Here is a 17,155-nt window from a genome sequence, read left to right as displayed (position 1 = left end):
AGCCTATCTGCCCTAAATAGTATTGAAAATTACTAATGTCACAGAATTTAGGATGGATAGTATGCACATTGGAATGCAGGTTTGTTTTTTACTACTGGCGGTTTTATTGTCATCATTATTTATTTAGGCCATGACTGGCCTAAACCAGCCAAGGTTTCAGCACAAAAGCACATTTTGCTAAATATTGTTTAATTATCAATGTTGACCAAAATTCCTCCATTTCAGACACAACAAGGGAAAAAAGCTTATAAGTAATAGTTTATTTAATAATGCAAATTTGTCATTAAATACCAACCTTTTTTAAAAAATTAGACAAATTTTGTAATTATTGTAAAATTTAGCTACAGAACCTACGTTCTCCAATCTTCTGTCACAAGATCCTTCAGAAATCATTCTGGTATGCTGATTTAGAGCTTAACAAACATTTATTATTATTATAAAAGTTGAAAATACTTGTGCTGCTTAATTTTGCAGAAATTGTGAAAGTTTTTTTTTTCAGGATTCTTTGATGAATCGAAGGTTCAGAATTTGAAATAGAAGTCATTAGGTGTGATTTAGGTGTTTAAATTGGGGTATTTAGTTTTAACTAGGCTATCTTACTATTCATGACAAATTATAGAAAGTTATGCCAGGTGAACATGGTGTGAGTTCTGAAGTCTATACACTTGATAGCCTTACAGAATTGTATGACCTGGTGAATCAAATGACAGTTGTATGAATTTATACACTTTTTTTTAAGGTTGTTCATCTGTATAAGCTTAAATTCAAACCGCCAGTGCCTGAATTTTTTTCAAGAAAATGTACTTTTTTTTTTTTTTTTTTTTTTTTCAGAATCCTGCATTGATTCAAATGCCTAATGCATTGAACTATCCAAAAAATTGAATAAAAACAGATAAGACAAAAACAATCTCATCATCTCTGCGTTTGGCTGAAAGGCATGAAATTTGTGCATTATGTTATTACTGATCTAAGCTGAATGTGAGTAATCTGCCAGCAGTGTCAAATGGTTAAGCCCCAGAGCCAGAGTCCCACAGCTTGGCCCCCGATAAGCCCACCTTCTTCCTCTCAGGTGCCTCTCCTGAAAGAGGGTGGGCAGGGGGTGATGGCAGATGTTGTCACTGCCTGCCAGTTTCCTGACAGGTAATGACAGATTAATGGATGGTTTTATCCTTTCAGGGTGGCAGGAGGCACAGGAAAGAAAGCGTGTAATTTATGTTACCAAAATGCCTCCCCCAGCATGAGCACGATTAACCCTGTCCTTCTCCCCCTTTCTGTCTTTTCTGCTCTTTTTGCGATCCATTGCTCAGCTAATAGAACTTCATCTCATTTTCAAGGTGATCGATGTCAACATTTTCAAACTTATTATGTGTGTGTCATGTGTAAGAGCTCTGGATGAGTGCTCTACTTTTGCACAGAGGAAATTGAATCGATATACATTTGTAATTAGCTGCTTAATCAAATCTATCCAAATTCCAGTTACTCTGTACAACACGTTTTCATGACAGTGTAATAGGAGTAAAATTGATTCATGTTAAACTGAAATTATAATCAAATGGCATGATTTCTGATTGGCCGGGTTGTTCGTTGAGGTCTAAATGCTAACGGTGCAGGAAAGGATTATTTTATTTTATATATTTATACACTACCATTCAAAAGTTTGTGCCTCGTAAGATTTTGTAAAAAAAAAAAAAAGTTGAAAGTCTCTATTTGAAAGGAACATTAATTTATTAAAACAACAACAACCAGTAAAACAATAATATTTTGAAATATTATTATATTTTTTAAATAACTGTAATTATTAAAAATTAATAATTAATAAATTAATTTATTAATTAATTTATTTCTGTGATGACAAAGCTGACTTTTCCTACAGCCCTTACTCCCGTTTTCACTTCAACACAACATTTGTGAAATATCTTTACTGTAACTTTTTTGATAAATTTAATGCATCCTTGCTGAAAGGTATTGATTTCTTTCTAAATAAAATCTTACTGCCCCCAAACATTTGAACAGTAGAGTGTTTCTAAAATTATTTTTTATTAAATTACACTAGAAAACCTCTAAATGCGTTATACCATTTACTATTATTTTTTTTTTCAAATTTGGCAATTTAGTTTATCTCTTTTTTTTTTTTTTGAGGCTGTCATGTTGGAGTGCTAAGCATAAAATTTTTTTAACAAGTTCAGAAGGTAACGGGTTTATATAATGAGCACATTTGATAAAGAACTGTAGTATTTGCCAAAGTTTGCAAGGCTAATAGCATCAGATTTTTTGTTAAATATGCATGAACAAATACGCATGAACAAAACTTTACATTCTGTTTTGTTTTCTGAATTCAGGCAGACCCCTTCTGTCCAAGCAGATGGTTCTTGGCCAGAATAAGGTGCAATGAGGACCAGACTTTTCCCTGTGAGACTAAATTGAAATTAGTTCAGGCCTGGTCTTTGCCCTTTCATAAAGCAAAATGCAACTTGTGCAGTTGTATTCAGAACTGCACAAACACAAAGATTTATGAATTCTTCCTTTGCCGCAGTCTCCCTTCACATCTGTCTGATTTCAAGCAGTCTGTAGAGAGAGCTGCACAAATGGAAATTGATGTTGAGGATGGAAAGTGAATGAGGCGATCTAAACAAAAACTGATGGAAAGCTTGGAGGTGGGGTGCATCCTGGAATAAAAGAGCTGTCCGGTGAAAAGCTCTCTGAGGCAATTATATCCCACAAAGGGTCAGGTAACTGCATCAGCGATGTCGTTGGGGGGTCATTGTCCTGGTAGGTGTCATAGCATCACTAAAAAAAAACAGCTGCATACATTTTTAATGGGGCTGCTCAGAGATTATAAGCAGTTGGCTCATGGGCAGGGCACAGAGTAGTTAAGTTGTGTCATGCCAGGTGCTGGCAACATTTCAGGAGCAGGTCATGAGGATATAATACGGGGGGGGGGGGGGGGGGGGGGGGTAATTGCCGACTAGCGCACACCAGACAAGTAAAAAAAGCTACCTTAATGAGTTGTTAATAAGCCCGGGCTGATTTATAGACCCCACCACACTTACATATGGCATGACCTGTGTTCAAGGACCAGGATGGGATTCTCAATCACTGAGAAAATAATCAGGCTGTCATGTGGGTTTGAAAAATGTAAAAAGAATAATAATTATATGCCACATATTTTTCTATTCCATATTTTCAAAAGCATTACTTTTCTGTCCTAGGATCTACTGATTTAACTGATGTTTGCTAGAAAATGCTTGTTGGTAGATCTTTCAAGAATCTTTTTTTTTTAAAGTTCAAGACTGTAGTAGTAATTTATAGGTACTTGGGCTCGATTTGATACAGAAGCCTGGGATAACCTTGTGTAATTGATATTTGCAACCTCCTATCTGAGATGCATTAGTACAATAATGCATTCTGCAATGTTTATTCTTGCTAATCTATCCATCAACAGTTAAGATAAATTTTTTTTTTTTGGAAAACAAAGCAAGCTAATTTATCTTCAGTCTGTGTAAATAGCCTTTGATCACCTGGGAACTCAGCGTAGCAGTAATGAGATTAAGAATGGGTTAGTGTTGACAGAGTTCTGTGCGTCTTAATAATTTAAAGACTAATTAATTGCCTGGTGCCAGAGCTTTTCATTTAGACTACAAAGGAGCATAAGAGAAAAACCATTAGTTGTGCAATGTAATGGTTACGCTTGGCTCTGATGCTGGGGAAACACAAGTACAACCAGATTTTAATAATTAAAAAAAAATTAAAAAAATAACAAAGATTATTTTTTTTTTTTTATGACGCCCAGTTCAGTAATCACAAACTTATATTGGCATTATAATGTTTCCAAAATTATTTTTGCAAATACATTTTCACCTGAAGGTTGCTTTATCGTATGTATTTTAGGAGCTTTATATAAAACCACATAAGCAGCTGATGTTTTGAGATGGCCCTGAAATTCATCTCGAGACTAGCATTTGGCATGCTGGAAACTGCAAGTGCATCAAATCTTCAGCAGAATATGATTAGAGGTTGAAGAACATAAAATTTGCCTTTCTTTCTGTCATAAAGTACATATTTGTGTGGCCACATTTCAACTGTGAGAGTTTGTTTGCAGGCGGAAAGAGAGAAATTAAGACAAATTGACAGTAGCTATATAGCTGTATACAGAATCTACCCAATGCAGCCTTTTCTGCTTTTTCACAGTCAGTCATCATAGCAAAATATTTTTATGGCAAGTAAATTAAATTAAAACATCTCCACAACTGTGACAGAAATGTGTCCCTATGGTTCTTGGTGGTAAACAGCTCTTGGAAGAGAAAAGATTCTGTTATTTTTTTCTACAAGGGATCGAATTTGAGATAAACTTTTTTTTTTCTCCAGCTGTTAGATCATGAGACAATTGGCTATAGGTCATCTACAACTGATCATACTGAAAACATACACTTATTTTACCATATGCATTATTACTTCCTGGTTTTAGATAAGCCAGCTCAGTCATTTCCAGTCAACTGTCAAAAATCCAGTGTGCTATAAAAGAAGCGCCCTTTGCTCATGTTCTCTACATAATACATTCACAATTTGAAGAAATGTTTTGTTTGTCTATTAGGACCAAACGTCCACATATACAGTTTCAGGAATGACAAACGAGATAAGCGAGTTAATCCGCTAAATTGTGCCATGAGTCATTGCTATGATTGACAGTGATGACTGTAGCAACAGACGGAGCAAAACATCTGACGAACCGATGTCAAAAACAGAGCTGTGCATTAAATTATTCAGACTAAATTCAGAGTAACAAAACTACACCAGTTTTAAATTTAGTTTTAAATTAAATAAACAAATATTTCAAAATTGATGAGTTGATGACGTGACGCACTGAAAGTTCTAATCACACCGGTGTGATCGTATGCTTCAGGGACCAGCCAAGACTGATCACACCGGTGTGACCGTACGCTTCAGGGACCAGCCAAGACTGATCACACCGGTGTGACCGTACGCTTCAGGGACGAGTCAAGACTGATCACACCGGTGTGACCGTACGCTTCAGGGACCAGCCAAGACTGATCACACCGGTGTGACCGTACGCTTCAGGGACGAGTCAAGACTGATCACACCGGAGTGACCGTACGCTTCAGGGACCAGCCAAGACTGATCACACCGGTGTGACCGTATGCTTCAGGGACCAGCCAAGACTGATCACACCGGTGTGACCGTACTCTTCAGGGACCAGCCAAGACTGATCACACCGGTGTGACCGTACGCTTCAGGGACCAGCCAAGACTGATCACACCGGTGTGACCGTACGCTTCAGGGACCAGCCAAGACTGATCACACCGGTGTGATCGTACGCTTCAGGGACCAGCCAAGACTGATCACACCAGTGTGACCGTACGCTTCAGGGACAAGCCAAGACTGATCACACCAGTGTGACCGTACGCTTCAGGGACCAGCCAAGACTGATCACACCTGTGTGACCGTACGCTTCAGGGACCAGCCAAGACTGATTACACCGGTGTGACCATACGCTTCAGGGACGAGTCAAGACTGATCACACCGGTGTGAACGTACGCTTCAGGGACCAGCCAAGACTGATCACACCGGTGTGACCGTACGCTTCAGGGACCAGCCAAGACTGATCACACCGGTGTGACCGTACGCTTCAGGGACCAGCCAATACTGATCACACCGGTGTGACCGTATGCTTCAGGGACGAGTCAAGACTGATCACACAACGGTGTGACCATACGCTTCAGGGACCAGCCAAGACTGATCACACCGGTGTGATCGTACGCTTAAGGGACCAGCCAAGACTGATCACACCAGTGTGACCGTATGCTTCAGGGACCAGCCAAGACTGATCACACCAGTGTGACCGTACACTTCAGGGACCAGCCAAGACTGATCACACCGGTGTGACCGTACGCTTCAGGGACCAGCCAAGACTGATCACACCGGTGTGACCATACGCGTCAAAGGGTTAAGATGTTGTTTACGAGATGGCATCACTAGCTAGCTAAAGTTAACCTAAAAAGTTACGATAGTGTTTCGTTGTCAGTATTTAAATGTACAATTATTTTGTTTCTCAGTTTCTGACAAGAACTAGCCAGGAGTGGTTTCTGTGAGGGTCTCACTATAGAAGTCTTCAGCTTTTAAGAATAGCGTAGTGGGTGGAGTTAATGGGCAAACGGCAATCTCATTGGCTGGCTCTCACCTATTATCGTCCCTGTTTTGATTTCAGCAAATCAGTTCGAGTGACCGCACAAAACCTGATTAATATTCATGAATTCAGCAGCTCATTAATCCTTAGTAATCCTTAAAGGGTGTGTTTTATAGTTCTAATTATTAGAATTTGTTTCATTATCTAACTTTTGTTAGTTTTTTCCCAATTTTGGGAAAATGTTCAGTTAAAATTACTAATTTGCATTCAAACGTGGTTATCAAGTTTACTTCTAATTGCTAAAGTTCTATTATTAAATAACACTTGATTATTATAAAGCTTGACTGACTGATGTTAATAGTTTACTTTCAGATATTTAAAAAATAATTTTACAAATTTTTATTATATATATCAGTCTGGCGAGTAAACTAAAATATTTACTAGCTAATGGTGATTCAATTGCCAAGGTGTCCATAGAGGGTTGACTGCGTTCCCAAACAGCAGGCATCCACCTCTAAAAGCAATGACCACATTTATTGTATGTCTGCTTTCTCTGAAGAGCAAGTAATTTATTACATATGAAAATTATTATACGTATTCAGTCACTTCTCTTAGTTTTCTTAGAGATATTTAGTGCCAGTTTATCAGGAAGTGATGTTTTTGTTCTCTTTGACTTGTTCGATGGGTGCTTTATTCGCAAATGTTTTTAATGCGATAATCCAGTTTAGCGCATAAGTTAAATTCGCATCTTTAGGTGGAAACATAGCTACTGTGCTGTGTGACTCAACACTCAATACTCTGTTCTATGAATATTTGTTCCATTCAGTGGATAACGGCCCATGCAGACACTCCACTCATGTAACGCTCATGTTCACCAGAAATGTAAAGTCTATGTACTGGGTAACGCTTGTAAAGTGTGAGGTGAGGTGAACTAAATTGGCTTTACAAGCATTAAACTGGGGTTTAAGGAGATAAAATCCTGATTTCATAACATCCTGTTACTTCTAAACTAAAACATTAGGACCATTATTGGCTCTTTTCCACCAGAGGAGATCTAAACAAGATCTCATCCAAACAAGATCTGTTGTCAATCCTCCCCTCTAATGAGAAGCTCCGACACGTGTGTGTGCACTTTCAAGGGTGAGGACAACTAAGGCACAGTTCGCACTTTCCTGTTACATGCAAGATATATTTCACAACACTCAGTATAAAGAACAAGAATGGGAACAACAGAGGTGTCTCTAGAGGCAAACTCCCAAGTTCACTTTATCATTGCCACAGAGGAAGAACAGTGGGATCTTAAAGCTATAGAATACAAATGAAGAAACACAAGCCTCAGTGTCACAGGCATGTTCCTACTGCACTGTAGAATTGTCTCTCAAAGAATGCTCATGAATATCCTATTATGAGATGTAAAGACACTGTGTGAACCTGATTCATTAATCATTAGCCATTCAGATGAATCGTTTTGATCTCACATTAGCTCACTGTACTGACTTTGTATTTGACATAACCCCAGATGGAATCTGGAGACTTGTTTTTTTTTCACATTCACATCTGTGCTGATTTTTGGGAAAATCTGTATAATTTTGCAGAAAAAATTGTGATAATTATTTGTGTTGGTCTATGCTGGATATTTAAATGCACATGCTCATTTATTCTATTTTTACATTTATACAAACCCGATTCCAAAAAAGTTCTGTTCCAAAAGTTTCTGTTCCAAAAGTTCCAAACTGTACAAATTGTGAGTAAAAAAGGAATGGAATAATTTACAAACCTCATGAACTTATATTTTATTCACAATAGAATATAGATAACATATCAAATGTTGAAAGTGAGACATTTTGAAATATCATGCCAAATTTTGGCTCATTTTGGATTTCGTGAGATCTACACATTCCAAAAACATTGGGACAGGTAGCAATAAGAGGCCGGAAAAGTTAAATTTACATATAAAGAACAGCTGGAGGACCAATTTGCAACTTATTAGGTCAATTGGCAACATGATTGGGTATAAAAAGAGCCTCTCAGAGTGGCAGTGTCTCTCAGAAGTCAAGATGGGCAGAGGATCACCAATTTCCCCAATGCTGTGGGGAAAAATAGTGGAGCAATTTCAGAAAGGAGTTTCTCAGAGAAAAATTGCAAAGAGTTTGAAGTTATCATCATCTACAGTGCATAATATCATCCAAAGTTTCAGAGAATCTGGAACAATCTCTGTGCGTAGGGGTCAAGGCCGGAAAACCATACTGGATGCCTGTGATCTTCGGGCCCTTAGACGGCACTGCATCACATACAGGAATGCTACTGTAATAGAAATCACAACATGGGCTCAGGAATACTTCTAGAAAACATTGTCGGTAAACACAATCCACCGTCCATTCACTATTGCCGGCTAAAACTCTATAGGTAAAAAAAGAAGCCATATCTAAACATGATCCAGAAGCACAGGTGTTTTCTTTTGGGCCAAGGCTCATTTAAAATGGACTGTGGAAAAGTGAAAAACTGTTCTGTGGTCAGACGAATTAAAATTTGAAGTTCTTTTTGGAAAACTGGTATGCCATGTCATCCGGACTAAAGAGGACAAGGACAACCCAAGTTGTTATCAGCGCTCAGTTCAGAAGCCTGCCTCTCTGATGGTATGGGGTTGCATGAGTGCATGTGGCATGGGCAGCTTACACATCTGTAAAGGCACCATCAATGCTGAAAGGTATATCCAAGTTCTAGAACAACATATGCTCCCATCTAGGGCTGGGACAACGCGTCGAGGTCATCGATGACGTCGACGCAAAATATGCGCATCGATTCGTCGACCATCGATTCGTTTTTATTTCTCTAAAAAACGTTTGCAAAACGTTTACCTTTATGTGCGCTGAATATACGCGATGGTCGGATCAACATTCTGTCCAACGTTATATAACCAATCCAGGGGTTTTTCTGCATTGATTTTTTTTTTTTTGGCGGCTGTCAAAGCCTTATTTGATCGGTGAGTGACAGTGACAGGGCGCGTACGAGAGAGAGCCCCGGCTGCGCGCGCACTCACAGTCTTGAAACAACACGAGCGCTTCTTGCTCTCTCTCTCGTGCATATTAATCAAAATCATTAAACACGAAAGAAAAAGGGTGAAACACCAAAGTTTCACGCGCAGTTTCACTCAGTCTTCAAACTACACAAGCGCTCTCGCCCCCCCCCCCCCCCCCTCGTGAATATTAACCAAAATCACAGACATGGGGACTTGTGACTTGGACTCGAGTCGACTCGAGTCGCTATTTTTAGGACTTGTGACTTGACTTGACAAAAAATAAAATACTTGAGACTTGACTCGGACTTGGAAGTTAAAGACTCGGGACTTGACTTGACTTGAGACAGGATGACTTGAATGACTTGAGTGTTAATCACATCATGTTTTCAGTTTGAATATAAAATATATAAATTATTTTTAAAAATAAATTTGATTACTCAGCTGGAGTGCAGGCTGAGAATCGCGTTGTCATGACTGGATCAGGACACTATCATCAGTCAAGCCCTCTCTACCTTACGCACACCATGTCCACTTAGATCAGATATCACATCACATCAACATCTCAGCTTGAGGGGTACCGAGGGTCATCGCTTTTGTCGTCAATAATTCGCGCCTAAAAACGCGTGGAAATCGCTAGGCGCGCCGCTTTCTCCTTGTTTCCAAAGCGCTCGGGCAGTTGCGCCCCTGAGGCGTCTGCCGTTGCTAAGCAACCATGACGCGCTCTCTCCATGACGAGCAAAGGATAAATGGATTTGCAGCTCTAAAAATCGCTTGCAGTAGCTCTGCTACTAAATTTATTTAAAAATGGCAATCCATATACAGCTATGATTAACTGTTCCTTCATCTTGGCTGAGCTTTCAACGTTGTTACGGGAAAGGATGAAGCTGCTTGATTGGTTCTTGTCACATGACCAGCGGTGCCCTCGCGGCTCTCTGAAAAGTTGAGATGTTTTTAACTCGATGCGATGCGGACGCGATTGGAAAAAACGAGCGTGTCGCACCGCGTGTGCATCGCGACCGCGTTGCTTCCATTATGAGCGCGCATACCGGTGGCGCATAAATGGTGGGATAGGCCACATCGTGCTCGGCTTGCAGACAAGACTCTCTCGAACAGGGGCGGACTGGCCATCTGGAGCACCGGGACTTTTCCCGGTGGGCCGCTAGCCAATGTGGGCCGGCCCACCCGGTACACAAATATATATATATTTTTTATTTATTTTTTTTTTAATTGACGGAAATCATAATATTACATCTCTTTTCTACGCAAATGGATGAGTGAGTCGATCGCGCAGCCAACAAGCGCGTTTTCGTCTAATTTAGAGAGAGACAGATTCATCTGGTACAGCGAATTTCTCTGAGCAGCAGGCCACTGTATACGTTCACTTAAAACATAACCGACTGTGTTTACGAGAATACTTGCAGAGACAATTATTTTGAAATAATTGTGTGTGTATTTATTCATTCAGAAGTTAGGATACCCAAAAGATGAATTAATTCTTTGTACGCGCATTGTCTGAAATGCTGCTCACAGCACGTGCTTTGAACGAGTGCGCGCAAGCTTCGAACGCGCGCAAATTGTTTAAAAAAGTTGAATCAGCAAGATTTAGAAACAAGTGAAAACGATCAACTACGATACATTTCACCCCTCCAAGCGAGTGAACAACGCGAATTTTAAATCACTATTCACGATAGCCCATCGGGAAGAGCAGTGATACATTTTGGAGCCCGACTGCAAAACACAATAGCCCCTGGACGTCGGGCTAGCGATTTTGCGAGCCCTGCACCTCAGATCTATCCAGTTTGTGAACCACTGGTTTCCACAATGTTTTCGTTAAACAAAATAAATGATTATTTTAAAAGATTTACTCAAGAGAATAATCTGTTCACGAATCGGATCATGAACTTATATTACCGCATATTCATGCATCTGTTATATGCAGTGTTGGGAAGGTTACTTTGGAAATGTAATAGGTTACAGATTACAAGTTACCCTATTTAAAATGTAATAGTAGTGTAACTTTTTCAATTACTTTATTAAAGTAATGTAACTAATTACTTTTGATTACTTTTTGATTACTTTTCAAAATCTCCAATAAATGTTTATTTGCAACTGTTAATCATCTTCAAACATTTACACCATTCAGGTTTAACCTTACAGCAGTGCTCAATACTGTCAGACTTTTACAATCCTTCATCACTTGAATTAAGATGATCAAATTTGAACACATGTCTGCATGTCTGCTTCATTAATTTCCACATGGGGCGGACTGGGATAAAATTTCAGACCGGGAAATCTCAAACTCATACAAACAAATTCATGGACAACACTATTTTTTGTATGGACCTGATATAAAAAAAGATTTAAATCTTTAGTTTGGGGACATGCAAAATAATTAAAAGTTCTCTCCTGAACTTCACCTTCACTTCATTTCTTTTTTCTTTTCAGTCTCTTTATTTTGCCCTGTTATCCATCTACCTCATGACTTTAACACTCAAGATTTAACAAAACTATACTTTCTAAATTGCCTACATGTCAAATTGAGTGCATCACTACAATATAAAATCCTAATACTGAACATGAGTCATGTTTTTCCCTCACAAAAATTAACTGCTTTTATTACGTAAAAGTACAGTAACCATGTTTTTTTTAAGTATTATTATTGCAAATGGATTACCATTTGTATTTATTTTTAAATAAATAAATATGTAAATTTGTGGCATGGTTTAACAACAGTAACCTTTGTCTCTGAATTTATAGCAAATATTAAAACTTTGCATATGCTTTGATGCAAGTGTACTTTTGATATATTTGTCCAATGTGGCATATTCCGTCCGTTTTTATGACTGGATTCTACTAACCAGACTATGTTTCTGCATCGCGGAAATTATAGGGCCGTACGTCTCAGAATAGTCAGTTCAATTTGGGAAAGAAATCAATTACATCTGTATGTGGATGTGTGTAAATATTCAAATGTAATCCCCACTGTAATCTTTAAAATTTTCAGAAGTAACTGTAATTTAATTACTCATTTTTCTCAGTAACTGTAACTGATTACAGTTACATTTATTTTGTAATTAAATTACGTAATTAAGTTACATGTAACTAGTTACTCCCCAACACTGGTTAATTGAATGCAAAGTGTGAGTTCTAGGAGAATGTTTGTCTCGTGATGAACATGTATCGCTCACTAGGAGTCACTAAATGAACAGTTGCAGCACGCAGGTTATCTTTTTTTTTTTTTTTTTCAATGGAGGATCAGTTGCCCTATTGATTAAAATCCACAAACAGTATACTTAAATATCAAATAAATAAATTACATCAAAACAGGGGCGTTTGCGTTTTGATGTGGTGGGCTGCTGTGGGTCAGAAAGTCCAGGGCCACTTTTTGGTCCCAGTCCGCCCCTGCTCTCGAATCTTATATTTTGCAAGTGCAATACCTTGTAATAGAGGTAATGACTTACGGATATACTCTGAGAGAGAGATTGTGTGTGTGTGTGTGTGTGTGTGTGTGTGTGTGTGTGTGTGTGTGTGTGTGTGTGTGAGAGAGAGAGAGAGAGAGAGAAACACACTCGTGCTTTACCTGATGAAGGAAACCCAAACTGAGTCTGACTCCAATCACAACCCCAACATTCAGAAACTAATTGACAAAAATCTGAAGTATAATTAAGATGAAAAATGAAAAAATGAATTTGAGCTCCAAACCAAACTCCAGTGTTATTCGGCCCTAAACAGAACCACAAAACTGGCAAATTACTTATCACTAAAGCCATTAAAAGAAAGACAAATCCTTTCAAAATACAGACTCAGTGATCATGATTTGGAAATAGAGATTGGTAGACATAAAAGATCCTGGCTACCGAGAGAAGCGAGACTGTGCAAACACTGTGAGCTGAATCAAACAGAGGATGAGAAACACTTCATTCTTGTCTGTCCCAAATACAGCACTACAAGAGAAACATTCTTCTCACAGTTTGAAGCTTTGAATCGTTCATTCTTGTCTCTAAATGACTCAGAGAAACTACTCTATATACTTGGAGAGAATGAGATGGCAGTCACAATAGCTGCTAAATATTTATACACCATACACACCATACGAAAGGGATAATTTATTGTATTCAACTGTTTTATTTTATATTCTTAATTGTATATAATTACTATTATTAATATTAGAAATATTATCTGCTGCTGCTATTTTGATTGTATTGTATTTTATTGTAATCATATTTTATATTTTATTCTGTATCTAAATGCTTTGGCAATACTGTAACTCAAATGTCATGCCAATAAAGCAACTTGAACTTGAACTGAAGAGAGAGAGAGAGAGAGAGAGAGAGAGAGAGAGAGAGAGAGAGGAGAAATGTAAGAAAGTTTAATGTTGTATGTAAACTGTGTTTGAGGGGAAGTCGTGGCCTAATGGTTAGAGAGTCGGACTTGCAATCGAAGGGTTGTGAGTTCGAGTCTCGGGCTGGCAGGAATTGTGGGTGGGGGGAGTGCATGTACAGTGCTCTCTCCCTCAATACCACGACTGAGGAGCCCTTGAGCAAGGCATCGAACCCCCAACTACTCCCCGGGCGCCGCAGCATAAATGGCTGCCACTGCTTCCGGGTGTGTGTTCACAGTGTGTGTGTGAGTTCACTGCTCTGTGTGTGTGCACTTTGGATGGGTTAAATGCAGAGCACAAATTCTGAGTATGGGTCACCATACTTGGCTGAATGTCATGTCAGTCGTGTTACAGAGAGAGAGAGAAAGAGAGAGAGGTGTTCAGAGAGGAGTCTGTTGGATGTTTAGCTGTTATTTGTTTTATGGACTCAATGTTGAAAATGTAAAACATTTCAAACACTGTTGGCAGAAGTGAAAAATAAATAATTTTATGAAGTTACAATTTTGAGTATGAGTTTGAATTTGAACATGAGTATTTACAATGCAAATCCAAATTATTTTATTTACTGACAGTTACTTATATCTTGTCTTTTAACTTTATTAAGATCAGATTCTGCAGGTAAAATTACAATAATAAGGTGACTTGACTTGGACTTGACTTGACTTACTACAGGACTTGACTTGACTTGACTTGACATAACTTGTGACTTGACTTGACTTGACTTGCCCAAGAAAAAAATACTTGGGACTTACTTGAGACTTGAAGGTTAAGACTTGAGACTTACTTGAGACTTGCACATGTGTGACTTGGTCCCATCTCTGCAAAATCATTAGACAAGATAGAAAACGGGCGGAACGCCAAAGTTTCACATGGAGCATTCGGAGATTTTTTTTTCTCCATGACAGGCTGCTGGCTCCCACTGTTAAATTTTTTTTTTTGGAAAAGCACTCTCTGTATTAGCTTAAAGCCCTCAAGTTTACATTGGTTACTGTATTCTTTCAATTGCTCTAAACAAGTATTTTGGGTGACCTTTTTTATTGAATTTGTTGAAGTTGTTGTTATTTTCATCTGAAAGAAGAACTTTTTTCAGTAAGCTAGGCCCTATGTGTTCAGTAAGCTTGTTTCAGTAAGCTATGTGTTTTCAAGGCTTCAAGGTTTTATTGAATGCTATCTCTATACAAGTGCAAAGTAATGCATTCTTAGTCAGTCTTTTATTTTGTAATTTTAAGAGCAATAAACATATATTGCAATGTTAAGGAATTCATGTTTTTTTCATTCAGATATGTAAATCAACATGTATAAATTGTTAGTAGTCAATTAATGGGGAGATAATCGAAATCTAATCGGTCTGAAAAATTAATCGTTAGATTAATCGATGCATCGAAAAAATAATCGCTAGATTAATCGTTTAAAAAATAATCGTTTATCCCAGCCCTACTCCCATCTAGACATCGTCTCTTTCAGGGAAGACCTTGCATTTTCCAACATGACAATTCCAGACCAGATACTGCATCAATTACAACATCATGGCTGCATAGAAAAAGGATCTGGGTACTGAAATGGCCACCCTGCAGTCCAGATCTTTCACCCATAGAAAACATTTGGCGCATCATAAAGAGGAAGATGCGACAAAGAAGACCTAAGACAGCTGAGCAACTAGAAGCCTGTATTAGACAAGGATGGGACAACATTCCTATTCCTAAACTTGAGCAACTTGTCTCCTCAGTCCCCAGACATTTGCAGATTGTTATAAAAAGAAGAGGGGATGCCACACAGTGGTAAACATGGCCTTGTCTCAACTTTTTTGAGATGTTTTGATGCCATGTAATTTAAAATCAACTTATTTTTCCCTTAAAATTATACATTTTCTCAGTTTAAACATTTGATATGTCATCTATGTTGTATTCTGAATAAAATATTAAAATTTGAAACTTCCACATCATTGCATTCTGTTTTTATTCACAATTTGTACAGTGTCCCAACTTTTTTGGAATCAGGTTTGTACCTTAAAAACATTAATAATTTAATTATGGGCAGAATTTTAATGTTGGTGCATCCCTAGCTACCTTTAAATTGCCTACTATGCCACATGCTGTGATCAATGGAAAGCTGTGATGAGAAATGCCACTCATCATGTTTTAATTTTATAGATTATAAATGTTAAATAAAATGATATATATATATATATATATATATAGTTTTTTTATTACTTTTATTGTTCAATTTGGTTCTGATTACATTATATGCTTACATTTAAAAAAATTTAAAATTCATTTCTATATTTTGTAATGTGTAGTGTAAACCACAGCACTTATCATGAAGATATACCACACCGTATGGCCAGAGGTCCCAATCCCCACATGCAGAGAATGTCTTTAATATCATCAGACAACCACAGCGAGCACCGGAGCTGCTCAGCATGGAACTATATCCATTGTGAGACTCCAAAAGGCCCAGAATCCTGCACATGACCTGAATAGATATTACTGTCGCTGAGCTTCAAGGGTGACGGTCCCTCATTACATCCCATCAGCAGCACTGAACATTGCCCAACCCTTCTCATTAGCTCCTGCCTATCTGCTGAGAAATTAAAGTGGTAGTTGTCACACATCATCCAATAGAGCCAGCAGATGTTCCAAGAGCATAAAGTGATGTTTAACAGCAATTTCAAACCCCAAATAGAAAATTAAATCTTTAAAGAACAGGCTTTTGAAATGTGAAGCCTTTCTTATATTGTAAAGTAGGCTATAACTAGAAGCTGGTGTTCCCTGGGAGAATTGAGCTGCGACGCTTTAAGGCCACCTGTCAAGGACCTTATGAATTAATCCAGCCGTACAAAACAACATAAGTTCGGCTACACATCTTCAAAGAAACCTTACCTCGTATTCCACGTATTCCTCTTCCTCTACCTCGTAAGACACTGTCTGGATTTTCACCTCGTTTTCATCCAGCAGTTTAGCCTGTGGGTCCTCCGTACTGGGGGTCTCTACCTCTACGTCCTTTTTCTCCATGAAGGTGGTCTCACAGCACTCGTTTTTATAATCCTTGCCCTTGCCACTCACATCGTCCTTGTATAGGATGAAGTTAGGCTTGTAAAAGGCCTCCACCGCCAAGTGAAGCGAGGTGGCATCCAGTAGCTGGCCTCTAGCATTGTCGTTTCCTCCCGTAACTGCAACTCCGCCACCACCACCTCCTCCACTTCCACCAGTCACAAAGTAGTTTATAATGTTCTCCTGATACTGGTTGCTGTGGAAGTCTCCCCCATAGCCATAGTCAACCATCACCATATGCTTGCTGTCCTTATCCAGAAGAGGGTTCTGAAGCTCACTTAGGCTCTCCATTGTAGAAGAGCAGAGCACCGGGACTTTGTGTTTAACAGCCGGATGCAGAATGAAGGGAAGGAGCGATGACCTTGGCTGAACTGATGTGACAGGTGCTAATGTGTTCAATAGGACGTGAGCTGTAGGAGGAATGAGAGGAGAGTGAAGTGAGGAAAAGAAATGAAGTATTGGACTATTGAGCATATGCAGAGGAAAGTTTAATAAGACCGAACTGCCAGAATAGAGAGGTGCAGGGCAGCAGGAAGGCAGCCAAGCAGTTAACACAATGATGT

General features: G+C 38.7%; 1 protein-coding gene and 1 long non-coding RNA gene across 5 annotated transcripts in view; one reads left to right on the top strand and one right to left on the bottom strand.

Moving 5' to 3' along the window:
- The window catches only part of LOC132091867 (uncharacterized), a 104,550-nt gene that overhangs the window by 58,979 nt on the left and 28,416 nt on the right, over positions 1 to 17,155 (top strand). The window lies entirely within an intron of this gene.
- LOC132092428 (synapse differentiation-inducing gene protein 1-like) overlaps positions 1 to 17,155 on the bottom strand; it is a 36,299-nt gene that overhangs the window by 13,206 nt on the left and 5,938 nt on the right. For all 4 annotated transcript variants that reach the window (XM_059498659.1, XM_059498660.1, XM_059498661.1 and 1 more), the window contains exon 3: positions 16,422 to 17,002. In XM_059498659.1, the coding sequence (XP_059354642.1) occupies positions 16,422 to 16,883 (462 nt within the window). In that variant the 5' untranslated portion in view covers positions 16,884 to 17,002. The remainder of the gene's footprint in view (positions 1 to 16,421; positions 17,003 to 17,155) is intronic.

The sequence above is a fragment of the Carassius carassius genome, chromosome 18 (genome assembly GCF_963082965.1).
Source record: "Carassius carassius chromosome 18, fCarCar2.1, whole genome shotgun sequence".
In the NCBI taxonomy this organism is placed as follows: Eukaryota; Metazoa; Chordata; class Actinopteri; order Cypriniformes; family Cyprinidae; genus Carassius; species Carassius carassius.
Note: the sequence above shows the minus strand (reverse complement) of the source record. Positions and strands in the feature narration are given on the sequence as shown.